The sequence below is a fragment of the Cucurbita pepo genome, chromosome LG02 (assembly GCF_002806865.2).
Source record: "Cucurbita pepo subsp. pepo cultivar mu-cu-16 chromosome LG02, ASM280686v2, whole genome shotgun sequence".
NCBI classification, from domain to species: Eukaryota; Viridiplantae; Streptophyta; class Magnoliopsida; order Cucurbitales; family Cucurbitaceae; genus Cucurbita; species Cucurbita pepo.
The window spans coordinates 13,316,216-13,332,217 of record NC_036639.1 but is presented as its reverse complement, the minus strand read 5'-3'; the positions used below and the strand labels follow the sequence as shown (position 1 = coordinate 13,332,217).

Sequence of the window (16,002 nt, the reverse complement as noted above, 5' to 3'; positions counted from 1 at the left end):
GAGATTATTATGTGAAGTGGAAGCAAAACTGTAGTTCTTTGTTATATAGAAGACAATGATTACCTTGTGAGTGAAGAAAAATGCAAAAAAAAGACAAGAATTGAGTCAAAGACAAGAAGACCTACCATCCCCTTCCCTCTCTCTCTCTCTCTCTCTCTCTCTCTCTGTTCACAAAGAGACACATACACAAATGGAGGTCCCCCTCCAATCCGTTTTCCACTCCACCTAGCAACCAACCAACACAATCTTCTCTCTCTCTCTCTCTCTCTCTCTTTCTGGACACAAATATGCACAATTCAAATTCATGTTCTTCAAGCAACAAAGGCGTCCCCAACCATCTCCATCATCATCACCCTTACCACGCCATGAAGCCTTCTATTTTTCTCTTTCTTTTTTCTTTTTCCTCTCTACGCACACACATTAGATATATGTGTATATATATATATATATATATATATATATATATATTCAATTCTCCATGCAGGGACCAAACCCAGTTAGGAAAAGAGAGGAAAAGTGAAGAGAAAAGAAGAGAAGAGAAGAGAGAAGAATGAGGAAACCGGAGGCGGGTCTTGGGAAAGAGAATGTGGAGAAGAACAAGTACCGGAAAGGCCTGTGGTCGCCGGAGGAGGACGAGAAGCTGATGAGGTATATGTTAAGCAATGGACAGGGGTGTTGGAGTGACATTGCTAGGAATGCAGGGCTTCAGAGATGTGGCAAGAGTTGTCGTCTTCGTTGGATTAATTACCTTAGACCCGACCTCAAACGTGGAGCATTCTCTCCTCAGGAAGAAGAGCTTATTGTCCATTTGCATTCCCTTATTGGCAACAGGTCCTCTCTCTCTCCCTCTCTATTCTCTCTTCTTTCTCCTCTCTTGACACATTTTTCTTGATGCCCACTTGAGAGTTTCAAATGGGTTTTTAGGAGAAACAACTAAAGACAATGATGAAGAACCTTTTCCTTCCCCTAATATTCATGAAGAATACCTCTCAAGCTTGTTATCACATGTGTTGTTTCTGTTTATATACATTGAGTTATTATGGTTAAATTATCACTAAATCTTAAATGCTCGAGTGAAGAGATTCCTTTGACATCTCTCGAATGTTCATTGTTTTGAAAAATGTCATTTGCTCTAGCTTTATTTAGAAATGTTATTGGTGTAATATGATACGATATTTGGCTTTAGATGGTTTAAACAGAGACAATGACATGGATTTCATGTCATGTTATAATATCATTCCTTGTTCCAGAAGCAATGATATTTTGAATCCATTCTTTCTTTGAATCCCAAAGACTAATGAACTTGTTTTCTTGAATAGGTGGTCTCAAATTGCATCCCGTTTGCCTGGACGTACCGACAACGAAATAAAGAATTTTTGGAATTCCACATTAAAGAAAAGGTTAAAAAACAACCTCTCCTCCACACCATTCAGCAACCACGAATCATCGGATCCTAGGTTGGACATGATGTTTGGAGGGATAATGGCGATGCAAGAACATGACATCATGAGTATGAACATGAGCATGGATTCATCATCGACCTCGTCATCATCTTCCCAGCTTCCATTTTCTGCCACAGGACACAACTCCTTCGACGGTTCATCCATCCCTTTCCTAGACAACAACTTCGAAATGGCATCCATGGTTGGTGCCACCAATGGCTTTCTGCAGGCACCGGGAGGGTGCGCGACAGAAATGGGAATGAGAATGATAATGGAAGAGCGACTTAGCTATGGAAGTTTGGAGGCTCAAAGATCAATGGAGCTTGAAAGGGAAGTGCTATGCCTTCCACATGAAGAGATGAACAACAGAAGCAATTTTGATGAGTATTTGGGTACAAATGATCAGAATTTGAATGTGGAGGAGATGTTTGGAGACATGGGAAGCCATGGACAAGTACAAGAAAGCTTGAAGATGGGTAATGAATGGGATGTGGAGAGTTTTATGCAGGATATATCCTCATTTCCTCATTTTCTTTGATCTTCAATCTCCACCCCCTCACTCTACAAATCTTCATTTACTTTAGAATTTTTTTCAAAAAAAGCTTTTCGAACCCATTTGTTTAAGGGAGTTTTTGAGAAACCAACCCCTAAAAATTTTATATATTTCCCCATATATGATGATTTCTTATCTCTCAATAAAACCCCATAAATTTTTTTTTAAAAAAATTGAATAAGAAAATTAGTTTTGTTCTTTGGCTGGCCATGGTTGAAGCCCTACGAATGAAAATGGAAAAGAGGTTTCTTTTGGTTTAGGTGTTGTGTTCTTGGGAGGCTCAAGAAGTTGATTCCCAAATTCTGCAGCTGAGAGAGTTAGAGAGAAGGTAGTGCCTTTTGCATTGCAAAACAAAGCACTTTTGTTGCCCAAACTTGAGAGAATTTTGAGTAAGTTTGTGTAGCTTCAAAGCATGGTCTTTTCTTAGTATCATTGTTGTTTCATCATTTATATGTACAAAACCAAATATACATATTCGATCACATTTCTCGTTGTTGAACTTAAAAAAAAAAAAAAAAAAAAACGATTATTATCCCGATATAATAATTTGAAATAATATCAAATGACTGTATTGTAACTTAGTATAAATTTTATATATCATTTCCATTATACATTTAGTTTTTAAGATCAAAGAATTCAGTGAATTTCCGAGTATTATTTTTCATACCTCATAAGGGATAACTTAAAGTTTGAGATTTTATTTTTAAGATTAATATATATCACTTTAATCCATTATTACTATAAATCAACATCAACCAATAGCCTAGTTACTTCAAGTCACATGCATGCAACATAGCAACATGTTATCAAGTATATATTAAAAATATTATTTTTAAATTTAGTATTTAAACTTTAATTTTATAATAATTTAGTCCCTACACTATTTTTAAATTTAGAATGATTTAGTTTCGGTATCATGTAACGATTTAGTCCATGTAATGTTCGTGGAAAATAACACGAGGGAAGAATTGAGTTTACATAAATAAATAAATAAATAAATAAATAAAAAGGATTATACATATTTGGGTTAACTTTGGCTCTTTAGAAAAATTTGTGACACAGTGTGGCAGATTTGTAATTTTTGTTTCAACGCTGGGTATTTATCTTACTTTCTATTATTATTACTGTTATTATCGTTATTATTATATTGTCTTTCGAAAAATAAAATAGTCAGCATTAATATTTAGCAGGCACAATCAGGCCACACGCCTCGATGACACGTGTTACAAAACCAGAAAAAAAAAACGTGGTTGAAAAGAAATTCATTATTTTCAGAAAAAGAAAAAAAAGTAAATATCTAAATAAAAATTGCTAATATATCCTCGAGAAATTTTGGAGGGCTAATATGCAATTAACTTGATTTATTAATTACAAAAATAATAAATCATTGTTGTACACATAGAATTGCTCAAAACAAAACATTATGATTAAGTCAGCGAAAGGAAGATGCACCTTGTTGGTATAGATAGTGATTTTTAATTATTTTAAACCTTTCTTAGCTACCTTATCCTCAGGATCTCTCTCATTCAGATGTGGTTTCTGTTCATTCATGTTCTCCTCTTTTACTCGGGTGTCGCACTCTTTCTAAAAGAAATACTTACTTTTGTACCAATAATAAAATATTAATATAATGTATATGAAATTTATTTAAAAAAATGAAAAATTCCCATATATATATATATATATATAATATGATGTGTAAATATAGAGGGAAGAGTAAATGAGAGGTATAGTTATTAAGGGTATCATAATATCTTGATGTAAAAGCAAATTAAAGCTATAAATCATTTTTATTATTTCTTACCCTTATGATCATTACCCTTTATGCCCTTCTTCTATGACTTCAAAACCAAGAAATATCTCTCTTTTTCTCCTACTTTTATTATTATTTTTAATTTCTAAATATATATATTAATCAATCGTGTTAGTTTTGTTATCATTCCTCGAGATAGTGTCATTTTTGGTGCAAAGTTAAACGTTCGACCCAGGAAGCCGACCTAGGAAGCATCCACCCGCCTCGCAGCTTTGACACCTTCCCCAACCCGACCCAGGAAGCCTCCTCCTCCCGTGGTGCACTCTCTCCCACTACTCCTCTGCCCGTAGCTCAAACCATGGGAACGAGACTGACATTGGTGAGGAGGAATAGAGAAAAAGTGGTCCGAGAACAAACTTAACAATAAATTCAGATTGACTGGATTCAATAAAAACTAATCTTAAAAAAACTCAGGTGAACGCATCTATATCACCTTCATCAATTTTTACGTTAAAGTTTTAATTTCGTCAAACGTGAAAACCCTGCATCTATATCAGCTTTATGAGCAGTTCACGGGTATTTCCTCACCATTTAAGTTGATCGATAGGTGTCAGGGTCCATCTGATAATATCAACGACATACACTCACACCATCAAAACGAAAGATCCAACCATCAAATTATTCGGGTATACACGATTCATCGAACCCAAAAAGTTGTGGTCCGAAATATTCTAAATTAGGAAAAAAAATGAAAAAAAAAAATACATAAAACATAAAAAGTTATGGCCCAAAATTGAAAAAGGTGCAATATGATATGAAATGGTGGTGGGGGGGCGCCCCGGAAGACAGCAATATGTTAGGTCTTATGTCTCATTTGTTGTAGAAGCAAATTAGAATTAGGGCATTAACGCCACCATAGCTGCTAGGCGTGGCCTTTCACCACTATGGAAACACCCATGATATGAAATCACTAACCAAACCCTTCCCCTCTAAACACTTGGGGATTTTAAAATCTTCCATTGAATCGATCGTGATCGTGATCGTGATCGTAATCGTGCGTCTGTACGAAATATGTTAGGACAATTGATATTTTTGTATTTTTCATAATCATATGATATAGTATGTTTAATTTGATCGTTTAAAGTAATGTGTATTTGCTACTGATTGTTCGTAGAAATGTTTGGTTGTATGCATGTGAGATTTCACATTGGTTGGAAATAAGAACAAAACATTTCTTATATGGGTGTGGAAATCTTTTCGTAGAGACTGACGGCGATACGTAACGAGCCAAAGCGGACAATATTTGTTAGTGGTGGGCTTGGACGGTTACAAATGATATCAGAGTTAGACACCGGGTGATGTGTTAGCGAGGACGCTAGGCCTCTAAGGGGAGTGGATTGTGAGATTTTATACCTGTTGGAGAGGGAAATAAAGCATTCCTTATATGAGTGTGGAAACCTCTCCCAAGTAGGCAACGTTTTAGAATCGTGAGGCTGACAGTAATATGTAATGGGCCAAAACGGACAATATCTGCTAGCGGTGAACTTGAGCTGTTGCAAATAGTATTAGAGCCGGATAACGGGCAGTGTGCCAGCAAGAATGCTGGCCCCCAAAGGGATGGATTTTGAGATCCCACGTAAGTTGGAAAGGAGAATAAAACATTCCTTGTATGGGTGTGGAAACTTCTCCTTAGTAGACGCATTTTAAATAGTGAGGCTAACGACGATATGTAATAGGTTAAAGCAAACAATATCAGCTAGTGGTGGGCTTAGGCTGTTACAAATGATATCATAGTCAAATATCGAGCCATATGCCAGCAAGGATACTGGCCCAAAAGAGCTGGATTGTGAGATCCAATCAGTTAGAGAGAGAAACAAAAGATTCCTTACAACGAAAAAAGAATTAATAAATTTTAAAAAATAATAATAAATATATGTCCAACGTTCCTATATTTCTACTGCTTTTCTTGATCATTATTTCTTCGTAACATTAATTTAACACACTCTTATACATTATTATAATCGATCTCTCACGAAGAGCTTATATATGAAAAATCACGAACCTGAAATAAAAATATCATATCATTATGGAAAAGAAAATATTATTTACATAAACACGAACACGTTCATCTTTTGTATATATCGATTTTGAATGTCAAAGCCATCTTCTTCCAATAACTTTCCATAGTGTGCTTAGGGTTCATGATTGGAGACGAGTACTCTAATGTCCATGTCACTTTCAATATCGGTTTGGTTCCTTAGTGATCATCAATCTCTCACTCTTTTTAAAGTCTACAATTTTCATCATCACCGGGGCCTCTTTATTTCATTATTTTCCCTAACTATGAAAAATAATGATCAAAATATACGTACAATAAAGCTTTCAACAACTGCGAAATTACATGATAGGATGAACACGACTTTTTATGTGATGCCCATATTGGTTGGGGAAGAGAATAAAACATTCTTATAAGGGTGTGGAAACCTTCTACTGGCAGACTCATTTTAAAGCTTTGAGGGGAAGCTAGGAAGGAAAAGCCCAAACATGACAATATCTTCTAGTGGTGGACTTAGGTCTTTACAAATAGTAGCAGAGCTAGATATCGGACGATGTGCCAGCCTTCTCGCTGTTTCTCTAAGGGGTAGACACGAAGCAGTGTGCCAGTAAGGACGTTGGGCCTCGAAAGGGGGTGGATTTGGTGGCAGTTCCACATCGATTGAAGAAAGGAACGAGAGCCAGCGAGGACGCTGGATCCCGAAGGGGGTGGATTGTGACGTCTTACATTGGTTGGGGAGGAGAACAAAACACTCTTTACAACGGTGTGGAAACCTTCTCCTAACATACGCGTTTTAAAGCCTTGAGGGAAAGCTCGAAAGGAAAAGGTCAATCAGGACAATATCTCCTAGCAGTAGATCTGGACCGCTCGTTTTTACGGGAACAAATCAAAATCACATCACTTCCAAATTATTTGAAACTAAAAAAAAAAAAAAAAAAAAAAAAAAAAAAAAAAAAAAAAAAAANAATTTTACAGTGGGTTAATCCTTTTGTCCACGATATATCTCTTTTATTATTATTTTATTATTAAAAAAAATATCTCCCCACCAAATGCTTTTAAATTTATAAAATAAACCTTTTTTTAGTGCTTTTTTCACTCAAGATATTTTGTGCGAATTGATTGATATGGATTTGTTTTTAAAATATTTTAATTTCGTTGGAGTAACTAATTTTATAAACCCATTTAATTCCATTTTTTATTCTACTTTTTTGGTATAATAAAATATTATTAATGGCCGTTGTATTTGATTGGTCGAGTTAATTAAATAATTATTTTTAGTGGACCGGTACGTTTTAGAATCTTAAGAATCTTTTGAGTATATTTCATCTAGAAAGCTCGAGTTTCATTTATTATAAGTATTTATTTAATTATATATAAACATGAATATTGGTTCGAGTTTAGTTAAATGAATAACTTATATTATATTATTTAATGAGTGTGAAATTTTGATCGAGATACGGATATCTTGATATCTGAATAATATATTATACTTTTTTGATACGATATAACATAGAATCTTCTTATTGATTCTTCTTTTTCATTTCTCTTTTAACGAGATATCTCAGTTAAAATATTTTTTAACTCGAAAATTATAAATAAAAAATTAAAGAAATAAATATGAGTCGAAAATATTAGAATAAGGACAAAGGAGACAAATAAATTCATTGGAGTCCCTTTGTATATCCCTTCATTAACACTTTTGTGGCCGACATCAGATTTTCTTGTTTCTTTTTTTTTTCTTTTTTCTTTTCTTTTTCTTAATTATATAATGTAATTTGTTCTTGAATTATTTAATTTTGAATATCATAAATGTTTTTTTTCATTTAAAATATTATATATTTATGTTATTTGTTTTTATTTTAATAGGTTGACCTTTTTAACAAACTCGTATTTGATTATAAAAATACTAAAAAAAATGTTAAAGATTTAAAATTAAGATAAAAATTATTTTTTTTCATAGATAAATTTTAAATTTTATATAAAATAATTTAAATTATATATATTAAATATAAATATATATTGATATTAGTTATAATTGTACGAATACCACTATAAATTGTCACAATTAATTAATTAATTAATTAATTTATTTATTTATTGTACTCTTCTAGAATATTAAAGTACTTTTGTTTTTAATTTCTTGTACGGTTTGAATAAAAAGAAGAGAGAGAGAGAGACGAAACTCTAGTTTCATCATTAATTCCATTTTCAAAGTGGAATAAATAATTATATTAATTTAATTATTGCGTAAAATCTTTTCATAAACACACTTTATATTTTTTAATTTTATATTTGATTTTTCCGTACAATTTCATCACTTTATAGCACAAAAGCAACCAAATATAATAATTCACATTAAAACTTTATCTTAAAATTAAAGATAAGATGGATATTTTGCATGTACTCTTAAAAAATGTTTTTAAAAAATTAAAAATCTCTCCTAAACCTAAACTCTATTCTTCGCTCCATCCTGCGAGCAATATGATATGGTCACGTTATACATTCATCGCTTCTTAAGAGTGAAGATTATTATCACAGACCAACACACGTCTTTCCAGCATACTTTATGTCACTCATATGTATCTTAGAAAAAATCTCGGGAGGTCACCCAATATATAAATGCTATGGAGTTTCTATGATTAAGCCACGAAAAAAGAACATGCACCTTGTTGGTATGGGTAGTAACTTTCATTTGCTTTCAAGTTTTTCTGAGTCATCTTTGCCCTTAGAATCGTTTTCGTTTGGATGTAGTTTCAGTTTATTCATGTACTCCTTCTTTACTTGTCACATGCCCATCAACTTCTGCCTTGGTTCATCCCCAAACCATATCTTACTAAGAGAGGTATCGCTCTGATACCATTTGTAACGACTCATGCCCAAAATTTGAATTTTATAATATTAGATAAATAACGTAAAAATTAGAATAAAATAAGGATTATATTTGAAGTGGAATTTATAAATATAATAAAATACAAGGAAATTTAGATGGCAATTTGCAAATACAATAGAGTTTGGAATCCTACGTAGCTCCCAATTTGGAGTTGGGAAATGAAGATTAGGTTATCTACCAACTTCAAACCACTTAGTAAGTTTAAATTATCCTAATGTATTTATATATATATATATATATATATATATATGAAAATATCATACATGCCCTCAATGTTAGGAACTTAAAATAAATATAATATATTTTTGTATAACTGTGACTCTAATATGTCATATCATTTATACGTCGTTTTTCGTAAATAAAATTATTTTAATTTTTTTTTTCAATTTAGTGTTTGAAATTTTTTAATTCAAATCCTTATATTTTAACATTTTTTAATTTAGTCGCTTAAATTTTTCATTTTACATTGAGTTTTACAATTTAATTTTTTTAATTAAAAAATCAATTTATTAGAAAAAATAAAAATATCTTATGGCGGTCTTTCATATCACATCAATAATTTTCTCATTCTGTGTAAGTGGGTTTTGTGTGGGAATGAGAAATGGTATAAAAAGGGAAGAGTGTGAGGATGGATTGATGTGTGGAACAAAATTTGATACAAAAAAAAAACAATAGAATTTGGGGCGTTCTTCTCCGAATACAAAAGGTATACTTCTCATTCATCTCTCGTCTAGATAACCTTTTAACCTACTTATCTATCTCGACTATTCATTTTTATTAAGTTTATAATTTTTTTTTAGAATTGTCTTTACAATATCTTGTCACACTGAACATGAAAATTTCGAGACTGCAAAAGAATTATTCTTAACCTTAATTTTATTCATAGTATAAGATCGAAGATTTATTTTTGAGATCGTTGAATGCAAAAAAAAATCTTTTTTTTTTTTTGCATTTTCATTAAAATTTTATGGAAAAAAAAATATTCAAATGAATAGCTTTCTTTTTTTAGATTAAAATTCCTTGTTTTTTTATAATGTTTGTAATAAAATCCTTATAATTTTAGTGGCATTAATTGTTGGGAATCATCAAGGAGTATTGGGCCTTCATGGGCTACATTATGGGCCAATCTAAGGCCCAAGGGTGTAATGAGTAAAAAGGCCCAATTATTATCTCAAAGTTGTAATTCAATATTTTTCACCCTTTATTAAAATCAATTTAGATATAATAAGTTTGAAGGAAATTCATATCAAAATGAAACCTTATTTGATATGATGAACTCATGATTCAAATATAGCCTTTTTTTTTTTTTTAATTTAAGAAAAAAAGAATAAAGAATAAAACCACTTTCTAAAGTCTTATATTCTCTAAATAATTGAGCAACTTAACTATCCATTTTCACGACATGTCAAATTCAACATGAACATGAACATAGAAGGAAAGAATTGGTTTTGTCTGAGGTACGTCAAATTTTGAACCACTTACATCTTTAATCAAATCTCTCCAAACAAGATTTCACTTTCTTTCTTTGCATCAAAAACCGTGAACCTGCAACAATCCAAGCACACCACTAGCCGATATTGTACACTTTAGCCTGTTACATATCATCGTCAGTCTCACGGTTTTAAAACGCACATGTTAAGGAGAGATTTCCAATTCCTTAATCCTTATAAGGAATGTTTCGTTCCCCTCTCTCTAACTGATGTGGGATCTCACATATCCTAGATTGGCCATTTGGAATCCTTTGGAATTCCAAAGAAGCAAATCTGGGGCGGTGAAGATGAAAACAATCTTCCCAACATGTCAGAAGTCCCAACATGAGTTAGACAACAAAGGAATTTTCTCATTGTTCAACCAAGTTGTTCTAAAAAAAGTATATATATTCTCTTGGTTGGAACATTTTGAAGTTGTTACCACAGACCGAGAGAACTAAGGGAGGTCAGATTTTATCCCAAGATTCCAATGCTGAGCGTAATATTAAGACAGCCATATCTTTCCAAAGCTAGTGTTGGAAAATCAGTATAAAAAAGCACATACCTTGTCATGAGCACAGCACTGGTTGTCTTTTCATCTGAATATCTGCATTCATTTGCATACCTTTTCATCAGCATGCTGCTTCACCATGTGAGCAGAAGAGAGCTTCCATGCGTTTCAATTGCTTTCCATATTTTTGGTGAAGAAGGCATCATTTCTTTTGCATACTTTCCATGTTTTTCTGTGATTGTAACTGATGTTTTGCTTCATAATCACTCAGCCTGAAGATTTCATATCTTGCTTCTCTGCGCCATTTGGAGAAAGAGAGAGACAAGTGGCTGATTGCTATATAAAAAGACTAAGAACTTGATCAGATAAAAACAAAAACTAAATTATGGCTAATGAGCTTGGTTTGGTGATAAAAAAGAACCAGTGGAAGATGCCTATGAGTGTCTTCTTCAAGGATGCAAGGTATAGATAGAACTTTCCGCTCCAATTTTCACTTTAAAGTCGATAGGGCGAAACCCGCCATGATCTTTTGCTTCTTGAATTCTCTTTGTAGTCTCTTTGATTTGTTACTGATGAAAAGAAATGTCCTTCCAGACTTGTTTTCAAGTGGGATGATCTTGGAAAAGAGATACTAGGAATTGCATTTCCAGCTGCTCTAGCTGTTGCTGCTGATCCAATTGCTTCTCTTATCGACACCATTTTCGTCGGTCATATTGGTATATACCTTGCATTTGCTGCTATCTTTTCATTGCAACCAATTTAATCATTTGTATTGATGAAGATCATGTTCAACTTGGCTTCTGCAGGAGCTGTTGAACTTGCAGCCGTTGGAGTGTCTGTTGCGATATTCAATCAAGCTTCAAGGATCACCATATTCCCATTGGTGAGCATAACAACATCATTTGTTGCTGAGGAAGACACTATTGGAAAAACAGCCATAAAACCAGTGAAAGGTGAGACAGAGAAGCATTTGACAGAGAATGGCCGAAAGAGAGAACTTACATCACAGGATGAAACCAAGAAGGAAAACATGTTGGAAAAGAGTAGTTCTGCTTCACTTATAACTAAAGAAACGAGAAATTCGACACCTGGAAATGGCACCATTCATGATTTGGAAAAGAATCCAAACATGTTGGAAAAGAAGTCCTGGGAAGAACATGATGGAAAAAGAGAATCTGTACAAGAAAATGCCACACTTGAGAACTCTGAAAAAGGTAAAAATAAATTTCTTTTTATTGTTTAAACAACGATGAGGATCATGATTTGAACCTCTAACCTTAAAACGAGATTGCTAATACCAGAACTAAGTAAACGAAGGGATTAATCTAATTTCTATATTCAAACTGAATAGCTTGGGATTTTCAATCGCAGATTTGAGCACAAAGAAGAGTCAACCTCCTACTGTCAAGCCCAAGAATAAAGAGAAGAAGCACATTGCTTCAGCATCCACAGCACTGATCTTTGGGACAGTTTTGGGCCTCCTGCAAGCAGTTTTCCTTGCATTTGGAGCTAAATTCCTATTAAATGTAATGGGAGTGAAGCAAGTAAGTTTCATCATCTTCAAAAACTTGAAAACAACAGTTAACCCAAATGCTTACGATTTCTAATGCAACTTCTTCCATATTGTACTCATTTTTCTAGTATTGATACATTGTATCAACAGGGCTCTCCAATGCTAGCTCCTGCAATGAAATACTTGGTGTTAAGGTCACTTGGTGCTCCTGCTGTTCTTCTTTCTCTGGCCATGCAGGGGATCTTCAGAGGGGTTAAGGACACAAGAACTCCTCTCTATGTTATTGGTAGCTCAAAATTTTTATCAGACTTCTTTAAAACTGTTAGGAATTTCCATCTTTCTCTAACTTTTCTTCATTCTCTTTGAACTTTTGGAACAGTTTTGGGGTACACAACAAATATCATTTTGGATCCAATATTGATATTTGTGTGCCATTTGGGAGTGAAGGGTGCAGCCATAGCACATGTTCTTTCTCAGTAAGTAACATCATCACTCATTTGTGCTATTCCAATCCATTCATTTCAATCATAACTTGATATTATCACTACCGCAGGTACTTAATTGTGTTGGTTCTAGCTTGGAGATTAATGCAAAAAGTGGATCTCTTACCTCCTAGCCTTAGAGAATTGCAGCTCGGTCGATTTCTCAAAAATGGTAATAACCATTCTTCATACCTTCCTTTTCTTCTACTAATGAGATTTGTACCTGAAAACAACAACATAGAAATCAAAAGTTGTTTGAAGATTTCCATTAGAAGTTTACAAATTCAAATCAATATTGGTTCCAACATGGTAGAGCTGTTCTGAATGCAGGTAGTCTGCTGTTGGCAAGAGTTATAGCTGTGACCTTCTGCGTGACACTTGCTGCATCCATGGCTGCTCGGCTAGGTCCAACGCCGATGGCTGCCTTCCAGACTTGCTTACAAGTCTGGATGACGTCCTCCCTCCTCGCTGATGGGCTTGCTGTTGCCGGACAGGTAGTAAAATCAAAACCTCATGTTATCAACCATAACTTAAACGAACTTCTGTCATTTCCAATCGATCAAGAGATCAAAAATTTGAATCGTTTCATTCCATTTGTTGATGAACTCCAAAACAGAAATACTAGTAATCACTTATTGTGGGCGTTAAATTCTTCCTTCAGGCGATCCTAGCCTGTGCATTTGCAGAGAAAGACTACGACAAGACAACGGCTACAGCCACAAGAGTGCTACAGGTAATCAAATTCCCAGTCTAATGCATTGCACATAACATGCTCGACAAAATTCCCCAACGAAAATACAGTCCAAAATGAAAGAAACATAGAAAATAATACATGAATCGTAAGTAAGCATGAATTTACTTGGGGCGAAAATGCAGATGAGCTTCGTTCTCGGCGTTGGACTTGCTGTGATTGTTGCAGTGATTATGTACTTCGGAGCTGGAATCTTTTCCGGAGATGTAACTGTGCAAGCCCTCATCCACGTCGGAGTGCCGGTATTTATTTTTTAAATATTTAAACATACTATATTTATGTCAATTTGAGCATAGTTCAATTTATTAATTATATATTTTTTAATTTTAAATATCGAATTTGAACTAACCATTTTGTTTGTCTCAATCTCTCGTAGTTTGTAGCCGCTACACAGCCAATGAACTCCTTAGCATTCGTATTTGACGGAGTCAACTTTGGAGCTTCTGATTTTGCTTACTCGGCCTACTCTTTGGCATGTGCTCTCTTTCTAGTCTACATTCCGTTCTCAAATCGAAAAATTATTCAATAAGACTGCTACAACGTTGTTACATTTAATCTTAATAATCACGGGATTCATATTTAAAATATGTTATAATTTATTTCTCGTACTAATAATCCATATTTCTTTCTCTCCATAGACTTTGGTTTCTATTGCTACTATTCTCTCTCTCTTCCTTCTCTCCAAAAGCTATGGCTTCCTCGGGATTTGGACTGCTTTGGCCATCTACATGGCCCTTCGTACTCTCGTAGGATTGTTGAGGTATCTTCTATTCTCGAGATGATCGGTTCTTGGTTGTTTAGATGAAATCGTGAATTAAAACGTATTTTGGATTATTATGTTTTTTTTTTACGTGTTTTTATTGAGTATTAATTGTTTTAATGATAACTATAGAAAAAATGTTATTATATGGATGTTGTTGGAATTCAATCTCTAAATGTTTTGAACGTTTTATTTGATGGTTGTAGGATGGGAAGTGGAACAGGACCGTGGCGTTACCTAAGAGGGTCGTTGTTGCCTTAATTATGTTCTTACATCATAAAAGAAAGTTCGATCGGCGAAGCTTTATAATAGCGATAATCTTATCGGGTTTTTTTTTAAAATGTTGTTATTATTATTATTATTGTTATTTTCTATAGTCCAAAGTTGGGAAAGAGCTTCTTTCATACAACATATGTTATTGTTATAGAAAGAAATTATATTAAGTTGTTTTGTACAATGAAAGTTTTAATTTACAAGTCTTTGTAAAATTACTCATAATTTTTAATAAAATATTAAATTAAATAATATTTTATTTAGTGGTTGGAAAATACTAAATAAAATCATGATGAAAATGAAATTAATATTTATACTTATGATTTAATTTTAAGGGACATCTCCATGTGACTTTCTATCGATAATATCGATTATTTTTTAAAAAATTACTTAAATTAATAAATAAATATTGATCTGACAAAGGAATTGTTTTTTATTTCACTTTTGAATTATCAATTAAAAAATAATTGGTGGCGTGAGTTGGAATCCATCCAATAAAAGCTTGCCAGGTAGCCATTCTTTTAACCTAACAAATTTATAAATTCTTTTTATCTTTAATCATTACTATATAATAATGAGAATCTTTTGAAAATAATTTTATTCTGTAAATTCAACATGTTAATTCTTTTTCATTGATTCAGACTATCAATTTTTTAAAAAAAAAATTATATTTCCAATATTATTGAGTTAGAAAATTAAATCAGATGACCTTTTTGACTTCCTATTAGGAACGATACCTACGCACTAGGAACGAGGTGTAGAGGTCCCTTCAGCTTGTTGTACCGACGCTACAACTAACATAACAGTCAATTGAAAAAAGTTGAATGAATATCAAACATCTCGTCTTGCAAAAGGAATTTTGAGATGTTGGAGCCTAGAAAGTCTTTAAAACCCTCACTTTAGTGATGGAACGATCAATTATCTAGATGTTTTAGTGTAAGATCCCACGTCAATTAGAAAAGGGAATAAAACATTCTCTATAACCATGTGTAAACCTCTCTAACATACACATTCTAAACCTGTGAAACTTGACGACAACACATAACGTCTCAAAGAGGATAATATCTACCCGCAACTACGACTTTTCTTGCATACCTAGAACTTTATGAATAGCTATATAAGGAGCTAGAGAATAAATTAGCTAATGAGTAAAATATAAGTCATGGTAAATGATGAAAATAAAAGCTTTAAATCTAAGCATTTAAGGAGCAAAAGAAATTGGTTGTGAAAAAAGTGAGAAAATATTATCCCAAAAGTGGAAAGGAAGCAACCCACTCAAGAAGTCTGCCTACCCACTTGCTCCATGGGACACAAAAGTGGTTGGACAATTACTTACACCCACAACATTATGAACACTATTAAATATTCAACATTCAGACTCCAAGTTTAAGGTTGAATCAATCAATCAAAGCAATCAACATCCAATTAGGGAGAATGCTACCATCATCATAGATCCTCAATCCTTCTCCTAAGAACCAAACCTCACATCAACAAATCAGCTCAGCAGCTCTCATCTCATCGAGATTTGTTAGAGATTTCCGGTAACAAA

The 16,002-nt window shown here is 33.3% G+C and overlaps 2 protein-coding genes across 3 annotated transcripts; both read left to right on the top strand.

Moving 5' to 3' along the window:
• The first annotated feature begins 489 nt into the window (after positions 1-489).
• LOC111789332 (transcription factor MYB46-like) lies at positions 490-2,467 on the top strand. The gene is made up of 2 exons (XM_023670057.1): positions 490-831; positions 1,320-2,467. The coding sequence occupies exons 1-2, from the start codon at positions 551-553 to the stop codon at positions 1,978-1,980; spliced, it is 942 nt and encodes a 313-aa protein (XP_023525825.1). The 5' UTR covers positions 490-550; the 3' UTR covers positions 1,981-2,467.
• A 6,891-nt stretch (positions 2,468-9,358) lies between these two features.
• On the top strand, positions 9,359-14,609 carry LOC111787676 (protein DETOXIFICATION 43-like). 2 transcript variants are annotated; one of them, XM_023667694.1, is made up of 14 exons: positions 9,359-9,400; positions 10,946-11,136; positions 11,269-11,390; positions 11,481-11,888; positions 12,046-12,218; positions 12,338-12,473; positions 12,567-12,663; positions 12,741-12,841; positions 13,000-13,163; positions 13,331-13,402; positions 13,546-13,662; positions 13,797-13,892; positions 14,059-14,180; positions 14,387-14,609. In XM_023667694.1, exons 2-14 carry the CDS (start codon positions 11,060-11,062, stop codon positions 14,439-14,441), a joined length of 1,740 nt encoding a protein of 579 aa, XP_023523462.1. In that variant the 5' UTR covers positions 9,359-9,400; positions 10,946-11,059; the 3' UTR covers positions 14,442-14,609. The 2 variants fall into 2 exon arrangements, with proteins under 2 accessions (XP_023523462.1, XP_023523461.1); XM_023667693.1 differs by lacking the exon at positions 9,359-9,400 and adding an exon at positions 10,376-10,864.
• The last annotated feature ends 1,393 nt before the right edge of the window (positions 14,610-16,002 follow it).